The sequence below is a fragment of the Mandrillus leucophaeus genome, unplaced genomic scaffold (genome assembly GCF_000951045.1).
Source record: "Mandrillus leucophaeus isolate KB7577 unplaced genomic scaffold, Mleu.le_1.0 Scaffold1032, whole genome shotgun sequence".
NCBI classification, from domain to species: Eukaryota; Metazoa; Chordata; class Mammalia; order Primates; family Cercopithecidae; genus Mandrillus; species Mandrillus leucophaeus.
In genome coordinates, this window is record NW_012098455.1 from 809059 (window position 1) to 832413 (window position 23355).

Consider the following 23355-nt stretch of genomic DNA (forward strand, 5'->3'; position numbering starts at 1 on the left):
CACAGCAACCCCATCCAGGCAGGACATCTAATGGTTCAGACTCTTCCATAATGAAGGTTTGAGCCATCCTGCCAGGCCAAGCTCCATGAACCAACTGACATGCTATCTTAGGGCAAAGGGAATGTGAAATGGGTAGTGAAAGAAGGCTTTAATACCAGCTTCAGCATTGTGAGCTGCTGCAGAAACCACGACTGTAATAGTGTTTACTTAATGGGTTAATAATATCTACCAGCATAGGTGGGAATACAAAACAACGAAAAAACAAGTTATTCTTTCAAATGAAATGCTTAGGGAAAAAGAACAACTTTTACTAACAGACATTTCTTAGCCTCTGAAAGGCCATTTGATTCAGTAACATATGCCAGGAGACTTCAGCAATATCCTGCTCCACTGTAGAAAACAGCAATCTGATCCTTTTCTCTCCTCAATCATTAATGAGATTACGCATTTGAGTTGTCATAATCCTCCATGGACAAGTACTCCCAAATCATATGCTCCAGTTTCTTCTCAAGGAGCTGAACGAAGTCTCGGCTCATACATCTGAAAAGACAGAGACATGCCATTAACTACAAGATAGCCAAAGAACCTATGCTGTAGGAAGCACTGAGAAGGATAGAAAGATGAAGTTACAGTCAGCATGGAAATAGAAATTCAACTGCATGGTAAGAGGTAGTCTAGCTGGCAATAACAAATGATGGCGAGGGTCTGGAGAAAAGGGAACCTTCATATACTGTTGGTGGGAATAAAAATTACTACAATAACTACGAAGAACAGTATGGAGGTTCCTCGAAAAACTAAAAACGGAGCTATCATATGGTCCAGCAATCCCACTGCTGGGTATATGCCCAAGAGAAAGGAAGTCAGGGTACCGAAGAGATATCTGCACTCCCATGTTTGTTGCACAACCATTCACAGTAGCCAAGATTTGGAAGCAACTGAAGTGTCCACTAACAGATGAATGGATAAAAAAATATGGTACATATACACAATAGAGTATTGTTCAGACATAAAAAAGAATGAGATTCAGACATTTGCAACAACATGGATGGAATCAAAGGTCATGATGTTAAGTGAAATAAGCCAGGCACAGAAAGACAAACTTTGTATTTTCTCACTTATTTCTGGGAGCAAAAATGTAAAACAACTGAACTAATGGAGATAGAGAGTAGAATGACGGTTACCAGAGGCTGGGAAGGTTAGTGGGGGTGGACGGTGTGGGAAGTGGGGATGATTAATAGGTAGAAAATCTTAATACATCTTATTTATTAATACATTAATTAATACATCTTATTTAGATGTATTAATTAATACATCTAAGTATTAATGTATAAGATGTAGTATTTCATAGCCCAACAGGGTGACTATTGTCGGTAATAATTTAATTGTACATTTAAAAATAGTGAAGAGTATAATTGGATTGTCTGTAACACAAAGGATAAAAGCTTGAGGTGATAGATACCCCATTTACCTTGATGTGATTATTACACATTGTTGTCTGTATCACAACATCTCATATACCCCAGAAATATATGCATCTGCTATGTCCGTACAAAAATTTTTTAAAAAGAGGTAGTCTAGCAAATACAAAGAGTGTCAATCGAGGGACAATGCGCACCTCAGACTATGGTGGGAATGGGAGTCTCCATAGTCTTCGAAGAATGAGTTAGATTCAGATAACATTAGCCTAAGTAACTGTGGAGACAGCTGTAACTATGAGTGAGGACCAGGGTTTGAGAAACTCAAGACAGGGGCTGTTCCCCCACGCTCACCCCCAGTACTCTATTGAGTCCAAGTGCTTAAAGAAATTGGACAGTTCCTATTTCTACCCACCTTGCTGCTTCCTTGATGATGGATTCAAAAAATAGTTTCTTGACTTCTATAGGTCCTTGCACTTCTTCAAGCAATTTGAAGATCTTTTCGTATTCTGAAGATGTTTAAAAAAAAAACCTTCAGTATTATCAAATATAAAGAAGAATAGAAGTGAATCTATACCTCAGCAATCATGCTTCATAGGCTAAAATGTTTTAAATGCTTAAATCAAGATACCCGCACATACAAAAACTAAATAATAAAAAAGACACCTGCACGTACATATGAATGAAACTCTTTTAACCATAACCAAGTAAGAAAAGAAAAGCAAAAGGTGTACTATGCTTTAGTCAAAGAAAAGAGGAACCACCATAAACTATGGGCAAACTCAACTCTGGCAAAGAATGAGCCTCAACAGGTAACATGAATATCTTCTGAATCATAGAGAGACTTCCTATAGTTTTATGAAACAGATATTCTTATACCACTTACTTCGTCCAATGCTTCGGATTTCCTTCACTAATTGACGTTTTATATCAGCATTAATTTCTTCTTGGCTTTTGGGAATAGGGTCTATTTCTCTGCATTTTAGGTCATCTTCAGAGAAATTGCTGGTAATGATTCCTCCCACAGGTGCATTGCTACCAGGTTTCTGCATCAGCTCATCTTTGCTGAAACCAGCGAAGTCATCAATCTGAGAATCCAATTGGATGGGTGGAATACCATCTCCTGTCTTATGCTCTAGTGAAACAGATTTTGACAAAAAGCCGTCAGTTGGTGTTTGACCATTTTCTTTCCCCTCCACATAGATATCATGAATGACAGATCTGGAAACCAAACTGAGAAGCTGAGCTGTGAGAAATGTGTGTTTCATCACCCCTCTGGGTACATCTATATGCTCCTCAGTTTCTAGGGAATTATATCTTTCATAAATGGGAGGATATACCGGGAGAAATCTCAGACCTGATGAACTGAGGCCAGGACACATAATACAATAAAACCACCTCTTATTTTCTGGTCCTATGAATAGATATGGAAACCAAGTAAGACAGTACAACTCTAAAGCAACATTCACAGATCCCTGGTACTCATGGGATAGTTTCAGTTTGTTATGCTTTACAAGTTGAAAGCAGCAAGTCTCACTTGATATCACGATTTCTCAAATTCACTTACAAACCACCAGGCTTTACTGAGCTGGAAGCCAGACAGCTTGGAAACACCTCAAGCAGCCTCCTCTCTACATCAAATATATTCTGAGAAAATAGAGGTGGCCATTACTGCTGAAAGTTCTATACGCACTCCATCACCAAAAAATCCCTTTTAGTGTATGATTTTCCTCATCCTTCCTTTCTGTCTCAGAAAAGTGACTTTCTTTTCACTCCAGGTCTGACACCTCTTATTTATTCATCGTCTGTGGCAGGCAGCATGCCAGTAGCTGGGGATCAGCAGTAAACAGCCCAGAGAGCAACGTTCCCTGCCCTTGTGGAGCTCACATCCTCATGTGGGGCAGTCAGACAGTACGTGCACAATGAATGAGCAAATGAAACAAACAGCGTTGGGCTAGTGGTAGGGAAGCAGTCCACAGGCCTGTGGGCAACAGCAGCAGAGGAAGCCCCAGGAGTTGCCACTGGTTGGGCAGAGCCTTCTGTGGATGTACCCTTGGGCAGGGCTTGAAGGAAGAAGCAGAGCTGCCTGCGCAGAGGCAGAGGGGGAGTTCCAGGTTGCTGTGAGGCCAAGGGTATGGGCTGGAGTGGGGATGGACCAGGCACTACGGGGTGAAGGACAGAAGCAGACAGAGTCAGGAGATGGATGAGGCCCGTGTGAGGAGAGGGTGATGGAGGCCAGGCCATGCAGAACCTCGCAGACCAAAGCTGGTTCACAGTCGGTTCTGAGTGCTAAGGAGAGTGGAGGATGGGTTTTCAGGAGTGACATGGCATGATGTGATTTACATGCCAACATGATGATCTGGCTGCCGGGTTGGAGCGTATGTATTCGATGGGGACAATAATGGGAAATGTGGAGGTATCACGGGACCTCAGTGATTGATCATGGCAGACTGGAACAGAAGGAGAGAGAGAGATGCTGGGGTTCAGAAATTTTTTTAGAGTATTTAGAGAAGAGAAGAAAAAGAAAGACAGAAAAAAAAGAATGACAGGGGTCGGATGCAGTGGCTCGTGCCTGTAATCCCAGCACTTTGGGAGGCTGAGGTGGGTAGATCACCTGAGGTAAGAAGTTCGAGACCAGCCTGGCTGATATGGCAAAACTCCATCTCTACTAAAGTTACAAAAATTAGCTGGGTGCGGTGGCTGGTGCTTGTGATCCCAGCTACTCGGGAGGCTGCAGCAGGAGAATCACTTGAACCCAGGAGCCTGAGGTTTCAGTGAGCCGAGATCATGTCACTGGACTCCAGCTTGGCCGAGAAGAATGAAACTCCATCTCAAGAAAAAAATGATAGGGATTCACCAATACGGACAAGAAATTAAAAAAAAAAAAATTGTGGAAAATGGAAATGCTAGAAGGTTTTCATGAAGAAGCGAGTGAACAACTGTCAAATGCTGCTGAGAAATTAATGGCAATGTCAGCTGAAACCGTTGACCTTGACAAGGACAGTTTCTCTGGAGGGGATGAGGCAGGAGGCTGACTGCACTGGATACAGCATGAAGAGGAGGTGAGGACAGGCTTACTTACTCTTTTCTTTGGACATGGCAGAGCCTGCAGTAAGGCTGTCTCCTGCTCCTTGTTTCCTTGCCAACAAGGCCATCTTCTGCCTTTTCTGATATGAAGGACTGTCACATTCCCTGGGACGTTTAAACACGGTTTCAGGATCTACAGCCACTTTCTCTGTTTTATCGGTCATTGTTTCCTGAAAAACATCAATGAACATATTCCATTCATGACAAAAATCTAACAATCACAAAATGGCAAACAGTCTGCATATGTGTATACAACCAAGACTTTGAATCATTAATTTCACTTTTAATCATGAGCCAAGATTTACCAAGTCTCACCAAACACTCTGTTCTCAGGAAAAGAAAGCTAATTTTATTGAACACTAAGTAAAAAAAGAAGAAAAATGGTACAAACAAATCAATCAGAATGCCTGTGGAATAAGCAGCTGCCATCAACCAAAAATAGATGAAAATATTATTACCTATTTGAAGATGTATAAGCCAGTCTGTATTAACCCTTATTAGGAAAAATAGATGTATAAGCCAATCTGTATTAACCCTTATTATACATTATATTTTAAACTACATATATTATACATTATATTATACATCACATATATTTAATACATAAGTATATATACTTATATATTCAAATGGATGTATAAACAAATCTGTATTAACCCTTATTAGGAAAAATGAGGACAAAGAAAAGGATTGTAGAAGATTGATACAAAACTGATAACAACATCTGACAAGGACTTTAGAAGAAAGAAAAACTACAAGATCAGGCCAAAATACAAGCCAAGATCACCCCTGAACTTAGACACAAAAAATTCAAACTAAACGTGAGCAAGTAAAATGCAATAGTACTTAAAAAGGACATACATCAGCCATGGTGGAGTATATTGCAGAAAGGCAACACTGATCTAACATTTGAAAATCAATAAATGTAATGCACCATATTAACAACAACAAGTAAACGGAAACACCACATGATTATTTTCATACATGGGTCAATGTTTAAAGTCCATTCGTGATAAAAACTATCACCAACTTAGAAAAAAGGGCAACTTTCCTATTCTGGTTAGCATATGTACAAAAAAATAGTAAATGCGATACTTCATAGTGACGTATCAGTATTTTCTCCCTGAGTTTGAAAACAAGACAAAGATGTCCACTATCCATTCAACAATTTATTGGAGGTTCTAAAAAGTGCCATAGCATCAGGAAAATATAATATGTTTAAAATTTGGAAAGTAACCTTGCAGACCAAAGCTGGTTCACAGTTGGTTCTGAGTGCTTAGGAGACTTGAGGATGGGTTTTCAGGAGCGACATGGCATGTTGTGATTTACATGCCATTCACAGATGACATTGTTCTGTACATAATGCAGAAGAGTAAAATCATTATGGTTAATAAGCAAATTTAGTCAACATACTAGATCTAATAAAAACCAATGGCATTTCTGTATAATTAATAGCAACAAATAATTAGAATATGAGATTTCAAATGTCATTAAAAACAGTACCAAAATCATCAAATATTTAGGAATAAATCTAATCAAGATGTGCTAGAGTACTACACAAAAATTATAAAACATCACTCAGAGAAATTCAAGACTGCAGTAAATGGAGAAAAATATTCTTTCGATGTGTTGGAAGCCATCTTTTTTTTTTTTTTTTCTTTTTTTGGAGACGGAGCCTTGCTCTGTCACCCAGGCTGGAGTGGAGTGGCACAGTCTCTGCTCACTGCGACCTCCACCTCCTGGAGGATTCAAACAATTCTCCTGCCTCAGCCTCCCAAGTAGCTGAGATTACAGGCGCCTGCCATGATGCCTGGCTAATGTTTTGTATTTTTAGTAGAGAAGGGGTTTCACTTTGTTAGCCATACTAGTGTCAAACTCCTGACCTCAAGTGATCTGCCCACCTCGGTCTCCCAAAGTGCTGGGAATACAGGTGTGAGCCACCACACCCGGCCAGAAGACATTATTAAGAGACATTATTGTCAAGTCTCTCAGAATGATCATAGCAATCATATTTAAAATTCCACCATGTTAACAAAAGCTTTTCTGAAAATTGACAAGCAGATCATTTTGTAAGTATATGCAAATTAAAGATTTGGAAAAGCCAAGTTTTTTAAGCCAAGGGAAAGACAAATTTTTTTTAAGGAAAAGAACTAAGTTAGTAGAAATGCACTACTATATAGGAAATTTACTATAAAGGTAGAATAATTAAAACAGTGTGGTATTGGAGCAATGACAGGCAAATACACCAAGGGAAGAGGACACAGAGGCCAGAAACAATATGGAAATACAAAATACAGAAGAGCTGTAAATCATTGTGGAAAGGACAGTGCTTTTAATAAATGCACTTGATAAATGTAAGGAAAATACAAACCTTGACTCTTACCTCTTCCCACTCCATAAAACTTTACTAAAGATGAATAGACAATCTAGTAAACACTTAAGATATTGTCTTCACAACTACAGAATAGACAAAGATGTTTTTAATGAGGATAAACAAGCACTAACCATAAAGAATGAATTCTTTAATTAGACATAATTAAATGGAAAACTTCCGTTTCTCAAAGACACTATTAAGAGACTGAAAAACCAAAGCATGTTTGTAGATTATACATTATGTAGTATATAGTATAGGTTATACATAAAAATATATAGTAGTTACACACATATATACATATATATCTGGCAACAAATGAGTGGAATCCAGAATATATCCAGAACTACAAATCAATTTCTAAAAAACCAACATCCCAATAAAATTTGGGGGAAAAGCTGAATATGCACTTCATAAGAGTCATACTCAAATGGCTAATAAGCACATCGAATATACCTGGTCTCTGACTTTACTCCATTTCATGAGAATTTATTTCAGATGATTAGAAGATCTAGAAGAAAACTTGGAATATTATCATCATGAGTGTAAATTAGTTTAACCATTGTGAAAGACAGTGTGGTGACTCCTCAAGGATCTAGAACCAGAAATACCATCTGACCCAGCAATCCCATCACTGGGTATATACCCAAAGGATTATAAATCATTCGACTATAAAGACACATGCACAAGTATGTTTATTGCAGCACTACTCACAACAGCAAAGACTTGGAACCAACCCAAATGCCCAACAGTGATAGACTGGATAAAGAAAATGTGGCACATATACACCATGAAATACTATGCAGCCATAAAAAAGAATGAGTTCATGTCCTTTGAAGGTACCGGTGTCAGCAAGCTAACACAGGAACAGAAAACCAAACACCACATGTTCTCACTCATAAGTGGGAATTGAACAGTGAGAACACATGGACATAGGGAGGAGAACATCACACAGCCGGGCCTGACAGGGGTCGGGAGGGGGGAGGGGAGGGATAGCATTAGAGAAATACCTAACGTAGCTGACAGGTTGATGGGTGCAGCAAACCACCATGGCATGTGTCTACCTATGTAACAAACCTGCACATTCTGCACATGTATCCCAGAACTTAAAGTACAATAATAATAAAAAAATATGATCATAATGGCATCGGGTGAAGCAAAGATATTTCTTAAAAAAATAAAAAGCACTAGCCATAAATAATACACTGATTAATAAAATTAAGAGAATCTGTTCATCTAAAACACATTATTGAGATCTTGTAAAAGCAAAAAATATTTATAGAAGATACTAAAATTGTATATGCATTTTTATATATGTACATATATGTCTGTGCGCATGTTTGTATAACTGAAATGCAGAATATATGGAAACTACAAATCCATTTTTAAAATACAAACATCTCAGTAAAAGCTGGGGGAAAATGCCTGAAAAGGAACTTCATAAAAGACATAGTAAATGACCAATAAACATAAAATGGTGAAAACAAAACAAAAATAAAAACGACAAATAGCTGGGTGTGGTGGCACTGCAAGCCAGCCTGGGCGACAGACGGAGACCCTGTTTCAAAAGACAAACAAAAATCAATAAATAAAAACAATATTTTAAAAGGTGCTCAAGCTCATTAATCAGCACAAAAATGCGAGTGTAGACATAAGGAGGGATCACTGCACAGCCATCAGAGTGGCTGGAATGAAAGACTGTACAGCAAGTGTTCGAATGTGGCACAGCGGGAACCTTCGAATATTTCTGGACCCCCACTCCCACACAGACACCTGAGGCTGTGACCGAAAGGTCAGACAGAATCCTGGGAAAGAGTTCCTTCAGAATCGAGATCAACCAACCGAGGAAAAGCATCCCAACCCGGGGCGAGACCGAGTTCCCAAGGTCACGTGGCCTCCCTCATGGCTGACACTCCCTGAGTCCCACCATAGGCTTAGAGAATCCAAGGAATCCCCATTCGCCCGGGACACCGGGAGAGAGCACCCACAGATAATAATTTTAAAAACCCAGCATCAAGAGAAAGCATCCGGTAAGCATCTACCGGGGATAAGTAGAACCAAAGAAAAGCCAACACATTATAGCTGAGAGCGAGCAACATCCAAGGACAAATGTGCCTCACGGCAAACATCAGCACCCAAGGAAGAGTCCCTCGGGGGTCGAGATAAAGCCCCCAACAGTGACCCCACAGGGCTGCGATCATGCGTCCGAGGCACAGCCACCCCCACCACGTTCCATGAGCAGAGACAGGGTCCCCAAGGCAGAGACCCCCCTCAGGCCTGCAACTGAGCAGGAAAGAAACACCGCCGCACCCGAGGCCAACACAGGCAACCAAGGCATGCCCCCCACCCCTGGGCTTAGGTCATTTCAGTAGGAAAAGTCCCTCACATCACCGAGAGGGAGTCCCCAAGAAAACCCCCCTGGCCCCACAACATAGCCGAGACGGGGTGCCCAAGGAAAACGCTCCCCCATGGCTAACACAGGTGCCCATGGCGGTGTCCCCAGAGCGGAGCCACTTCCCCAAGGGAGCCCTACCACACACCGGACAGAGAACACCACAGAAAAGATGCTTTCCAAGGAAAAAGGACACTTTCCGGGGTGAAATTAAAGCATCCAGGGAAAAACAGCCCACTCACAGTCCTAAAGTCCTGACCTCGCTGGAGGAGTGACGGCGGCACCTCACAAAATGGCAGTGAAGCTGTGGCGCCTCCCTAGTGGTGGCAGTTTCTAGAAACCTGCCCTCTGGGAGTTGTGGGAAATGTGCCCCCTAGGGCACCTGGGAGTGATGTGCATGGCGAGGCGTCTCACCAGAAGCATCGATCCCGTTCGGCCCAAGGGGGATAGAAGGAGGGGAAATAACCAGCCACAGCGTGCCTGCCCCAGCCGAACACTGGGAACCTGTTGGGGGCGCCAGAGTCCTGAGGAGAAGCCTCATGCCCCAGAGAACCAGGAAGCGCAGCCCTCCCCTTCGCTGACTCTGGCGCCCTCTACAGGCCACCTTCAGTAACAACTGCACAGCAACATAAGCGGAGAAACGCAGAATCTTCTCACACAGCGGGTTGAAATCGCCTGGGTAACATAGTGAGACCCCGACTCTGCAAAGCAACCAACCAACCTAAAAAAAAAAAAAAGAAAAAGAAAAAGAAAAACACAAAAATCAGCCGGGCATGGTGGCGCGCGCCTGTGGTCCCAACTACTTGGGAAGTTGAGGTGGGAGGATCGCTTGAACCCGGGAGGCGGAGGTAGCAGTGAGCCGAGATCGCGCTACTGCACTCCAGTCCAGGCGATAGAGGAGACTCCATCTTAAAAAAAAGAAAAAAAGAAAAAGAAAAAAAAAAAGAAAAAACAACAACAAACTGAAATTTGCATTTGAGGGAGTTGTGTTTTAAAGTCAACCCCGACCAGGCAAGTGGCTCACGCCTGTAATCTCAGCACATTGGGAGGACAAAGCGGCTGGACCACCTGAGATCAGGAGTTCGAGACCAGCCTGGCCAACATGGTGAATCCCGTGTCTACTAAAAATACAGAAAATTAGCCGGGCATGGTGGCGCGCACCCGTAGTCCCACCAGCTACTTGGGAGGCTGAGGCAGGAGAAACTTTTGAACCAGGGAGTCGGAGTTTGCAGTGAGCTGAGATCAGCCACTGCACTCCAGCCTGGGTAACAGAGTGAGACTCTGTCTAAAAATAAAAATAAATAAATAAATAAAAATAAATAAAGTCAACCTCTATCTGTTAAAGGTAATCATTATTGTTAATTGATAAGAAAAATGAGGGCCCCAGTGCAGTGGCTCATGCCTGTAATCCCAGCATTTTGGGAGGTCAAGGTGGGTGGATTCCTTGGGCTCAGGAGTTCAAGAGCAGCCTGGGCAGCATGGTGAAACCCCCTCTCTACACTAAATACAAAAATTAGCTGAGTGTGTACCTGTGGTCCCAGCTACTTGGGAGGCTTGAGACCAGGAGGTTGAGGCTGCATTGAGCTTTGATCACACCACTGCACTACAGCCTGGGTGACAGAGTGAGACTGTCTAAAAAACAAAACAAAACAAAAAGAAAGACAGAAAAAAAGAAAGGAGGGGAAACCTTATTATATTACACCTATTAATCATTTTAATCTGGAACTTTGTATATTTTTCCACTTTTTTTTAAAATTTTTTTGAGACAGAGTCTGGCTCTGTCACCCAGGCTGGAGTGCAGTGGCATGATCTTGGCTCACTGCAACCTCCGCTTCCCAGGTTCAAGCAATTCTCCTGCCTCAGCCTCCCGAGAAGCTGGGATTATAGGTGTGCACCATCATGCCTGGCTAATTTTTGTTATTTTTAATAGAGACGGTGCTTCACCATGTTGGCCAGGCTGGTCTCAAACTCCTGACTTCAAGTGATTCGTCTGCCTTGGCCTCCCAAAATGCTGGGATTACAGGTGTGAGCCACCGTGCCCAGCCCATTTTTCCACTTTCACAACTTATTTTAAGTGCAGCAAAATTTACCTGAAATGTTCATAGTGGTAAAAAATATTACAGCAAAATTTTTAGAGTTTTAATGGAACAAGCAGTTTCACTCTTGACACAATTATTTAGAAGGGATTATTTCACTGGTTTTGTAATTCAAAAGTTATGTTTATAAAAAAATTAAGATTAAAATTAAAAAATATAGCCAGGCATGGTGGTGGGCACCTGTAATCCCAGCTACTCAGGAGGCAGAGGCAGAAGAATCGCTTGAACCTGGGAGGTGCAAACTTCAGTGAGCAGAGATCGCGTCACTGCACTCCAGCCTGGGTGACAAAGGGAGACTCCATCTCAAAATAAATAAATAAATTAAAATTAAAATTAAAAAGTTATGTTCGTTAAGTACCCTGTCAGAAGAGAGTCATTTTCAGTATTACAGCTTCCTAGCCTATCGTGTTAATATTTGCCTGTGCTGCAGAACCTTCACAGAACACATTTTCTTTTGGAATATATTTGACTGATAAGGAAGCTTAAACATTGTTTTCACTTCAATGTAGGAACACAGTTGTTTTGTTTGTTTATTCTAGTGCTACCAAAATAAAATACTCTTTTTTGCATTAAAAAATCCCACCACAGCAGTACTCATATGTGTATTTGATTGAATAACCATGAGACTGGATTCTTGGAGGGGCATAATTAAAATCCTGCCTACCACACAAGCCACAAGTGGACAGCTGCATATGACAGTCCTGACTGGGACAGCCCTGAAGGACAGTGGTGATGGGAAATCCTCTCAGAGGGAAGAATTTTGAGCAGTGCACCTTCTTGGCGGAGACATATCCAAACGTGTAAGTATGTATCATGCATAGGCTGTGTCCCACTTATTAGCTGATTTGTCAGGGACTTTGATGACACATGATTAAAAATTTGTGACAAGGAGGTCTGAGAAAAAAACATATGTGGACAGACCTTTCCAAACGGACATACAATGTGAAGATATCGAGGTCTCATGAGAGTTCTCAGCAAAGGGTATCCTCAGCAGAGCAGAATTTTAATAATTGGATGGATAAGGTACTTATTATCTAGATATTAATCAGCCCCTTTCCCCAACACCTGTGTCACAATCTTATGGGCTCAACAAACAAAGTGGTCAAACTGGCAGGGATAGAGATTATGCGCCATAGCATGGACTTCCACTCACGATGGCAAACCTAGCTACGGTTTATTGCTGAGTGAACAATCTTCCAGGAATGGAGACCAACACTAAGCCCTCAATTTGGCCCCAGACTCCAGAATGATCTGCCAGCCACTAGTTGGTATGTGGATTACAGTGGATCACTTCTATTATAAAAAGAGAAGTGCTTTCTTCTTACCTGAACAGACATTTAGTCTAGATATAGATTTTCCTTCCCACTTGCAGTGCTTTTGAGAAAACCAATATTTTGGATTTGAAAAATATCTTATCCACCATCATGATATTCCACACAGCATCACTTCTAAACAAGGAACTCACCTCACAGAAAATGAGTGTGGCAATGGAGCAATACTCATAGAACTCACTGGTCTTATTATGCTTCCCCTCATCCTGAAGCGTAATGACCTTTGGAAGACTCAGTTATGTTTTTGGTTAGGTGGCAATAACTTGAGAGGCAACAGCCTTTAGAAGATGGTAATGCTCTATCCAAGCATTTATATGCATAGATATATGGTGCTGTTTCTCCCATAGCTTGCATTCACAGTTCCTGAAATCAAGGTGTGGAAATGAAAGTGTCACCCCTCACTATTGAAGTTGGACCTTACACCATATACAAAAATTATACAAAAATCAACTCAAAAAGGATTAAAGACCTAAATGTAAGACCTAAAACTATAAAACTCCCAGAAGAAAACATACAGGAAAAGCTTCACGATATTGGACTTGGCAATGATTTCTTGAATACAACACCAAAAGCAAAAATAGACAAATGGGACTACATGAACTGAAAAAGTTTTGTGCATCAAAGGACATAATCAACAGAATGTAAAGGCAACCTATGAAATGGGGGAAAACATTGGCAAATTATATATCTAATAAGGGGTTAATATCCAGAATATGTAAAGAGCTCCTTATCCGGAAGTGGTGTTGCGAGGCTGTAGTCCTAGCTACTCAGGATGCTGAGGCAGGAGAATCGCTTGAACCCAGGAGGTGGAGGTAGCCACGAGCCAAGATCTTGCCACTGCATCGCAACAATAACAATAAAATAAAATAACTTAAGTTAAAAATGGGGGAAAGTTTCACATGTTCTAGGGTAGCACAAACAAATGACTTGAATAAACATATCTGCATATCTCCAAAGATGATATATAAATACTTAACAAGTATATGAAAAGATGCTCAACATCACTAATCATCAAAGAAATGCAAATCAAAACCACAATGAAAACCTCACCCCCATTAGCATGGCTATAACAAGTGCTGCTAAGGATGTGGAAAAATTAGAACAGCTCTGCACTGTGGATAGAATTGATGCAGTGGCTGTGTAAAATATTATGAAGGTTCCTCAAAAAATGAAATAAAACTACCATATGATGCAGCAATCCCACTTGGATATATATCCAAAGGAATTGAAACTGGATCTCAAAGAAATATTTGCATACCCATGTTCATAGCAGCATTATTCACAGCAGCCAAGGCGTGGAAGCATCCCAAATGTCCATCAGCAGATGAATGGATAAATGAAATGCAGTATACACATAGAGAATATTATTTAGCCTTAAAAAGGAAGGAAATCTTGTCACAGACTACAACATGGATGAACACTGAGGACATTTTGCTAAGGGAAATGAGTCAGTCACAAAAAGATTAATATTATATGATTCCACTTACATGAGGTTTATAAACCAGCTAATTTTTTTTTTTAAGACAGAGTCTCACTCTGTCACCCAGGCTGGAGTGCGGTGATGCAATCTCGGCTCACTGCAACTTCTGCCTCCCGGGTTCAAGCGATCCTTGTGCTTCAGCCTCCTGAGTAGCTGGGATCACAGGCACCCACCACCACACCTGGCTAATTTTTTTGTATTTTTGGTAGAGACAAGGTTTCACCATGTTGGTCAAGCTGGTCTCCAACTCCGGACCTCAAGTGATCTGCCCACCTTGGCCTCCCAAAGTGCTGGGATTACAGGTGTGAACCACTGCACCCAGCCTAAATTAGTTAAATCCATAGAGACGGAAAGTAGAACAGTGGTTGCTAGGGGTTAGGGGAGGGGTAAATTTTTTTTTTTTTTCTAATGGGTGAAGTTTCAGATTTGCAAGTTGAAAAATTTCTGGAGATCTGTTTCACAACAATGTTAATATACTTAACACTACTGAACTGCACACTTAAAAATGGTTACAATGTTAAATTGTATGCCATGTATTTTTCCCACAATTTAAAAATTTAATGAAAAATGAATTCTCATGGAAAGATACCCTCTAGCAAATACAGAGATAATTGAGGGTGCAAGCACACATAAGACCGAAAAGTGCACACTACTACCAGCTTTCTGAATCAGCCTATATTTGCTGAGACTAGTTAATTCATTAAACAGATAATTCAATTAGTTGGGTAGAATACCATATCCTGCAATGTTCATAACCTCTGGTGGAGCAGATTTTGACAAGGAATCATCAGGTGGAGTTTGACCACTTCCATCTTCTCCTCATGGACATCGCAAATGACGTAGCATCTGGAAACCAAATTAAGTGGTTTCACATAAAAAAACTCACATGATGTCATGATTTCTGAAACTTGCAAATTAAATGGTTGAGCTGCAAAACAGATGCATTTCATCACCCCCACAGGGACATCACTGTACTCTGCAGTTTCTAGGAAATTATTATTTCATAAAGTAAAATGATAAACCAGACAGAAATCTCAGACCTGAAAAATTGAGCTCATAAAAGATAATATACAACAAAACTACCTCTTAACTTCCTGGCACTATCCATAGCAACCAAGATGTCCTTCAATAGGTGAATGGATAAACACAGTGTGGGAACATTCATACAATAAAAACTATTATTCAGAGATAAGAAGAAATGAATTATCAAACCACAGAGAGAAATGGAGGAAGCCTGAATGCATATTGCTAAGTGAAAGAAGCCAGTCTAAAAAGACTACATACTGCATGATTCCAACCACATGACATTCTGGAAAAGGCAAAACTATAGAGACACTAAAAAGATCAGTGGTTAACAGAGGCTCAGGAGAAGGGGCGGGAGGGATAAATATGTGAAGCACAGGGATTCTTATGGCTGTGAAACTATTCTATATGATAATACAATTGTGGATACATAACAGTATGAATCCATCAAAACCCACTGAACTTCCAAAAGCAAAAAGTGAACCTTAATGTACACACATTTAAAAAAACCATTTGGGAGGTCAGGGGGATACCAAAATAGAATGTAGAATGTGACAAAACAATCTAAGTTTATCACAAATTTATGAAACAATCTCACCGAAGGAGGTGAGGGAAAAGGTGCTGACCTAAGTAACTTTCAAAATGAGTAGTCTGTGAAACTAATGGCGGCAAATGAACAACCAATAAAGCCACATAATCACTGTGCTCTAGTTGTTTCTTGTGGGGGAAAGGGTTAACAATTCTGAAGCCAGTTTATATGTATACTGTAATTAAACAACTGAAGCAAGAAGAGAACGGATGGTGGGAGTAGGGTTTCTCAGTTGGAGTGGAGGTTTACAGATATGCAAAGGGAAGATGTTAGAATGATCTATGTGGTAATGGATTGAACATCAGTATGAACTCATGTTTCATTTAATAGAAATACAGATGTTACATATTTACACTTAGGCATAAATGCACAGGTTAGTATGAACATATATATTTCCTTGATCTGTCTGCTGAAAAGGCCTAGAGGCAATGAAACGTCAGTAGCAATGAGTGAACCTAGTGGCCAGACCTTGGTTTATAATACCATTCTTCAATAAAAGGAACCAGGTTCCTTGGAGAAATGGCAGATTCCAGGACTGGGGAAGGAAATACACAACACAAGCCCGGAACATCTTCGTAGTGCCAGGAAGGAAGTGCTCAAAAATAAAATAAAATAAAATAAAATAAAATAAAATAAAATAAAATAAAAATAGAAAACCCACAATGACAATGATGGGAATATGTCAAAGGGACACAGGAGTTTACTGAAAAAGCTACCAATGTCTAAAACTGGAACAATTTCAACAAAATATAGTATTAAAGGATAAAGCAAGGTATGAGTTTAAACTCATAAAAATAAATGAATAAATGGGGAAGAAGAATATCTTCCATGCAGAAGAATTCCAAATAAGTTATGTAGATATTCTGTCCTCAAGGAGGTGAAGCATAACATATCACTCCTTATGTGTGGGCTGTGCAGAGTGACTTCCTTCCAAAAAATACAGTATGGAAAGGGGAAAAAGAGTACTTTACAGTGGGGAAACCTGACAAACACTACCTCAGCCAGGTGATCAAGATTAACATCAGCAGTATAAATGCGTCCTTGATATGATAAGAATAGCATTTTACCTTAGTGGTCTTCCTCCAAAAACACACACAACTCCAGTTTAATAACCGAAAAATCATCAAACAAATCCCAGTAGAGCAAGATTCTACAACATACCTGACCGGCACTCCTGAAAACTGTCAAGATCATCAAAAACAAGAAAAGTCTAAGAAACTGTCACAGCCAAGAGGAGCCAAGACATGATGACCAAACATAATGTGGTCCTCTTGATGGAATCCTAGAACACAAAAAGGATACTAGGTAAAACCAAAGGAAATCTGAATATAGACTGTAATTAATAATAATGTATTAGGCCAGGCACGTTGTCTCATGCCTGTAATCCCAGCACTTTGGGAGGCCCAGGCGGGTGGATCACCTGAGGTCGGGAGTTTGAGACCAACCTGACTAACATAGAGAAACACCGTCTCTACTAAAAATACAAAATTAGCCGGGCATGGTGGTGCATGCCTGTATTCCCAGCTACTCAAGAGGCTGAGGCAGAAAAATCACTTGAACCTGGGAGGCAGAGGTTGCAGTGGGCCGAGATCACACCATTGCACTCCAGTAATAATAATAGTAATGTATTGACATTGGCTCATTGTGTCAAATGCCTCATGCTAACATGTTAATAGAGGAAATTGAGTGTGGGGTACGTGGGAATTCACTGTACTCTCTTCCCATTTTCTCCATAAATCTAAAACAGTTCTAAAAAATAAAGTTGGTCTAGAAAATACCAGTTTAAAAAAGAGGTAGACAGACTTGAAAAGAGACTATGGAGACACACGAATAATGTAATTTGTGAACTTTGGTGGGGACAGCAATAAAAGCTATTTGGGGGATACATGGGGAAATAGGAATATGAAATGTTGGGTGGTTGATCCATTTTTTACTTGTGATAATAGAACTGTGGTTAAATGGGAGAATCTCCTCACTCTTGCAGGAAAGGCATGCTGACATATTTAGTGATGTCCTGAAGTGTGATGAAGTCTGCAACTTAGCTCGAATGAATCAGGAGGGGAAGAAAAGCACATTTGGAGAGAGGAAAAGCAACAGTGGTAAAATGTTAAAAATGGTGAGCCTAAATGTCCACCCTACTATTCTTTCATATTTTCTGTAGATTTGAAATTTTTTAAAATAAAATTTCAGGGAAAATATCAATATGATTTTAGATTTGGACAAAATGATACGAAAGCTTATCTAAAAAAAAAAAATGCAAGAATAACTAGAAAAAAATCCTAAAGAATGAGGTATGGATTAGCAATACCCAAGACGAAAATGTGTAACAATTGAAAATAATTAAAAGACTGGTATTTTTTGCAACAGACTACAGAGCCCAGAAGCATATCTAACCAAACAAATGGAAATTTGATGTATGAATGAGGATGATGGTTTTTCTAATCAGTGTGGAAAAAGTTAATAAATGGAGTTAGAATAGATTGCTATTCGAAAGAAAAATGTTGAATTCTCTCCTCACTCCTACTACCTAGATAAATTCCAAATGAATCAAATATTTAAAAGTTGAAAAAAAAACCTTTAAAGTATTGGAAAAATACATTAAATTTATTCTTAAATGCAAAGGTGGCCTTTCTAAGCAAGGCAAAATCTCAGAAGCCGTAAAGACTTAAGTTTAACTACATAAATAAAACTTAGCAAAATATTATTAAACATGACAATGGACCAATTTTCTTAGCTTACAAAAAACTCATACAAATCAATAAAACACATATCACCTAATAGAAAACAGAACATGACTACACATTTCACAGGAAATCTCAGTAATCAATAAACAGGAAAATGTGTTCCATCTCCTTCATTAAAATATATTAGACCTTCATTAAAATGCATTAGAACTTCATTAAAATGCAAGATACCATTTATTCACTTTCACGTGATCAGACTTCAAAAGTTTAGTACCCAGTATTGGCATGGTTTGGTAAATAATCATTCTCATACATTATATGTGGAAGCATACTGGGCAAAGATTTCTAGAGGACAATTTGGCAGTAACTACTGAACTGAAAATAAAAAATGCCCTCTGATCCAGCAACTCTATTGCTAGGAACCCTGTAGAATATAAATTCATTATATGTACAAGTATATTCACCACAATGTGATTTAATAAAATATTGGAAACAACCTAAAGAGCCTATCAATGTTTAAACATTTGTAATACATTCAAACATTAGAATACCACACAGCCACTAAAAATAATGAAGTATTTCTATATATACTGATACAGAAAGATCTCATAAAACACAGGTAGCAAAAAAAAAAAGCAAGGTACAGAAGAGTATATATAGTCTGATTCCATTAATGTGAAATTTTTTAAACTACAAATTTGCTGATAAAAAATAAAAAATTGTTTTCCTGTGAAAACATACGAGACACTTGAAACTGGTTACTTTTGGAGAGAAGTATTAGGGTAGGAGGGAAGGGGCCAAGATTTTATATCTTTCTGTACCATCAGATCTTTTTGCCATGTGCATATATTCTCTTTCTTGCCCCCACTCCCCTTTCTAAGAACACTTGATTAGCAGGTTATTTTGAGATATTCCTAGGTAGGTTTGAATACCGGTGGTGTTATTTTTCAAAATACTGTAGATAAGTGCCAACTTTTGCAATTTAGAACTTCCCCTTGGATTTTCATTAAACTTTATATTTGCTCCCTTGATGCTTTAATCATAACAATTTCCTATTAAGTATAAAGTGACATTTTTAATGGGAGTTTGACTTTATAACAAATTTGTGATGGAATCATTAGACATTGCTGCTCAAGAACCCATTTTTACACCCCAAGGGGCATTTGATGATTTATAAACATCATCAAGATTATATATTCTATTTTGACTATTCAAAACATAAAACTGCAGTAAGATTTTACATGTACAATTAAATTATCCATTGAATTTAGTAAAACAGCATCACAGTAGAAAAATACAGTCATAAAATTAGCTCTTACATTTTTCTGGGGACAGAAAAGTAGAAGAAACGAGATTAAAAGTCCAAAAAAAAAAAAAAAAAAAAAACCCAAAAAACACCACCAAAAACAGGGTGAGACAATCATTCATTTATTGGACAGGGCAAGGTCATTTAAAGATTGGAAACATATCCCAAAAACATGTGTTTAGTTTGATGTTACAGGCATTGATGCTCACAACAAACATTACTCAATACTTCATGTAAACAGGCCACATACAACCAGGAAGATGCTGTCAAGCCACTGAGAAGCCACAATGCTTAGAAAACAATCATTAGGGAGTTACAGAGAATAATCGTCTCCAATTCATTGATATGCATATTCTGCGGCTGCACAGTATTTGGCTGGTTCCCTGGTTATTGAGTCGTTCTGTATTTTAAAGAGCCTTGATTGGTACACACTTCTGAATATCACTGACATCAGTCAAATAAAAGCTTAACTAGCTGACATCATATTTTTGAACTACCCTAGGCAATAACTGACTGTCTCATAGTACTGTAAATAAAATTCTGTACTTAGTACATTTAGCAGTGTTACAACGCATCCAAATCACCTTTAAGTCCTATGGTACATACTTGAAGAGACAGCAGAAACTCACTGGAGTAAATGAAAAAAGAAATTTGGGGAGCTCACCTGGCCTGAGGTATACAAGCTGCTAGCAAAGATAGACACACCTGAAAAACACTTTGTCAATTATTTGCCAAGTCATTTGGCCTGATTTTTAGCAGGACTCTTCCCGACTGAGGAGGCAAAGATTTCAACATCCATTCTAGAGACTAGCCACAATATTTTAAGTAGTAATACATCATAAATGCTTGGTTATGAGGAAAAACTATTCGGCATAAGATTCACGGAGAAAAACCTGTTAGGTATCTGGCCCTCCTGCCTGAAATCTATTGATTTTACCAACCACTCCCTTTCACAGCAGTAAGAGTTCTCAAGATGAGAAGAATTTTCTCACTCCAAATAGAAAACGACATTTGGGAATCCAGTCCCAAAAGACCAAATATTGTAGAATTCCATTTATATGAAACGATCAGAATAGGCAAATCTACAGAGAGAGATATAGATTAGTGGTCGCCAGGGGCTGGGGGTGGGTGGACACTGGGAGAAAATGAGAGGTGACTGCTCAAGGGTACAGGGTTTCTTTTTGGGGTAACAAAATGTTCTAAAATTGACTGTGGTCACAGTTACACCACTTTGTGAATACACTAAAAACCACTGAATTGTACCCTTAAAATGGGTGAATTGTAAGGTATGTGAATTATATCTCAATAATGTTACAAACACATTAAGAAAGGAAGACATACCTCAAAGAGAAGGAAATAAGAGGCTCTTCCAAACCAAATCATACTAGAAGAAAACAGTAGCCAAGTCTGATGGAAGGAGCTTGTTTCTTGCATGCTATTTTATCATCATCACTTTAACCCCTGACTTCACATTTTTAATTCATTTCTAAATTATTTTAGGTTATCAGCAGATTTCTAACTTTGTTCTCATTAGAGAGCAGAGTCAGTGTTCCACAGACAAACTGGGTTGGCATTAACAAACCAAAACTAAACAACAGCAATAAAAACCCAATGAAAAAATAATCTCGTGCTTTGGGGCTATGTGTTACCAGTCAGAAGAGAAGAGCTGATGTTCATTTCTAATGGAAAATAAAATGCCTACAAGTACAATGGCATCTTATGACTCGTGCCTAAAGCACATTTCCTTTTCAAACCTGCATACAGTTATTCCCTTTACACCTATACAATTCAACAAAAGCAATGTTTTTATACCTGTACAATCCAACAAAAGCAACGTTCTCTACAAAGAATGTTGAGCTTCCTACAGCTCTCTAGCTCAAAGAGCTAGCCAATTTCCTTAAAAGTAAAATTACTGTTTCTAAAAATATCAACTGTGTATCCTCATCCTCACTTTCAGCAACATACAGTGAAGATGGAAAACTTGAAGCCTCTATAAATCAGAAACTACAAAACAATTTCTTAAATGACCTGATTTTTCTAAAAACCTTAAAAACATTAGTTCCAAATATTGAGAATATATTTGGCCCTATTCCTTTGAACTCTGTCTTTAGATTAATGACGAGTTTCCTTTATTTCACTTATTCACTAGTTTAGTATGAAATAAACAAGAGTTTGAATCAGTTAAACTGGCTAATGACAATTTTCCTCAACGATTTTTCTTCTGCATAGGCAAGATAATGAAATCACAAAAGGTCTTCAACTAGTCTTCAACTATTCTTACACTATATAATCAATTAGGGAAATTTTTACAGACAAATTAAGAGAACACAAGTAGCTTTACAGCAAGTTGAGCTTGTTAAATATATTTGTTCTGACAAAGAATTTCTGACACAAAAATTGCTCACTGCACACAGAATCTCAGAGAAATGATGAAACAAGACAGCCGATGGTAGAAGGTATATGGGAGCAGAGTAGGGTGAAAAGTCACAAATAAATTAAAAACTGGCAAGTACTTCTGAAGCAGAGCCACTTTTTAGGGGACACAAGAAAAAACTGTTAAATCACCATTTTGGTCTCATTAGGGAAGTCCATTTGTTAAGAATTGAAGACCATTTTACCATAATTCACGCTGCAAAATGCAGCAGTCACACAGTGTTTCCAAAAGGATTCCAAAAACTGTAGTGCAAAAGAAATCTAAAAAAATAAATAATCACAAAAACCACCAACATTTTTCAAGGAAATGTGTTCAAAACAGTGGCTTTTACAAAAGATGTGGATTTGATTTAAATGAAAAAAACATTCCTATATGAAATACCAAAGACTTATTTCACATATAACTTACACTGCATTAATGATTGGATTAACAGTATATAAATGAGGGCCATGGTTTTTTCTAAAGTAGGTCTGAAAGATCAATATAAATACTAATGGGGGGCAGGGAGGAGTGTTTTATACCCCAAACTCCAATATTCCAGCTCTGTGTCCTGTCCTATTATTATAATTTGTAAAAATCTTAACGACGCAGCGATTCGAGTTTTCGTAACTTCAATGATGTGTTAGAGGACAATGCATCTTGGTTTGAAGAATTTGTTGTATCCGAAGGCCGGAAAAGTACTCGACCACGATGATTAAATACATAAAAGGATGGGTGATTCCTTAACGTATCAAATGTCCTTAAAAGAAAAAAAAGCATCAATTTTAGATAAACCTTTATAAAACCCTACTTGAAAATAAGTAGGCTTCTAATGAATTATCAATTTACTATGGGTTATATTTTTTAACAACTATTAACACATGAAATCAGACTGTAAATAATAATCATACTGTATCTCTTTTCCTATATAAAGAAAATAAGAAACCTGAAAAAGCAGCATAAAGCTCTCAAATTTCTTCTTTTTTAAAAAGATAGAGATAGGGTCTCATTCTGTTGCCCAGGCTGGAGTGCAATAGCGCAATCATAGCTCACTGCAGCCTCAAACTCCTGGACTCAAGCGACCCTCTCATCTCAGCCCCCCCAAGTGCTGGCACTACAGCTGCACACCACCACACATGGCTATTTTTTTTTTTTTTTTTTGAGACGG

General features: G+C 38.9%; 2 protein-coding genes across 4 annotated transcripts in view; both read right to left on the minus strand.

Annotated features, from left to right (window-relative positions):
* Positions 1–269: 269 nt before the first annotated feature.
* Positions 270–9763, minus strand: LOC105538546 (cancer/testis antigen family 45 member A2-like). 3 transcript variants are annotated; one of them, XM_011978433.1, is made up of 5 exons: positions 9525–9763; positions 4498–4672; positions 2302–2550; positions 1831–1924; positions 270–540 (listed from the first exon to the last, which is right to left on the minus strand). In XM_011978433.1, the coding sequence occupies exons 2-5, from the start codon at positions 4664–4666 to the stop codon at positions 441–443; spliced, it is 612 nt and encodes a 203-aa protein (XP_011833823.1). In that variant the 5' UTR covers positions 4667–4672; positions 9525–9763; the 3' UTR covers positions 270–440. The 3 variants fall into 3 exon arrangements, with proteins under 3 accessions (XP_011833823.1, XP_011833831.1, XP_011833817.1); XM_011978441.1 differs by having other exon boundaries at positions 9508–9763; XM_011978427.1 differs by having other exon boundaries at positions 9680–9757.
* A 10110-nt stretch (positions 9764–19873) lies between these two features.
* MMGT1 (membrane magnesium transporter 1) overlaps positions 19874–23355 on the minus strand; it is an 11851-nt gene continuing 8369 nt past the window's right edge. The window contains exon 4 of the mRNA XM_011978448.1: positions 19874–22947. Coding sequence (XP_011833838.1) covers positions 22788–22947 — 160 coding nt within the window. The 3' untranslated portion in view covers positions 19874–22787. The remainder of the gene's footprint in view (positions 22948–23355) is intronic.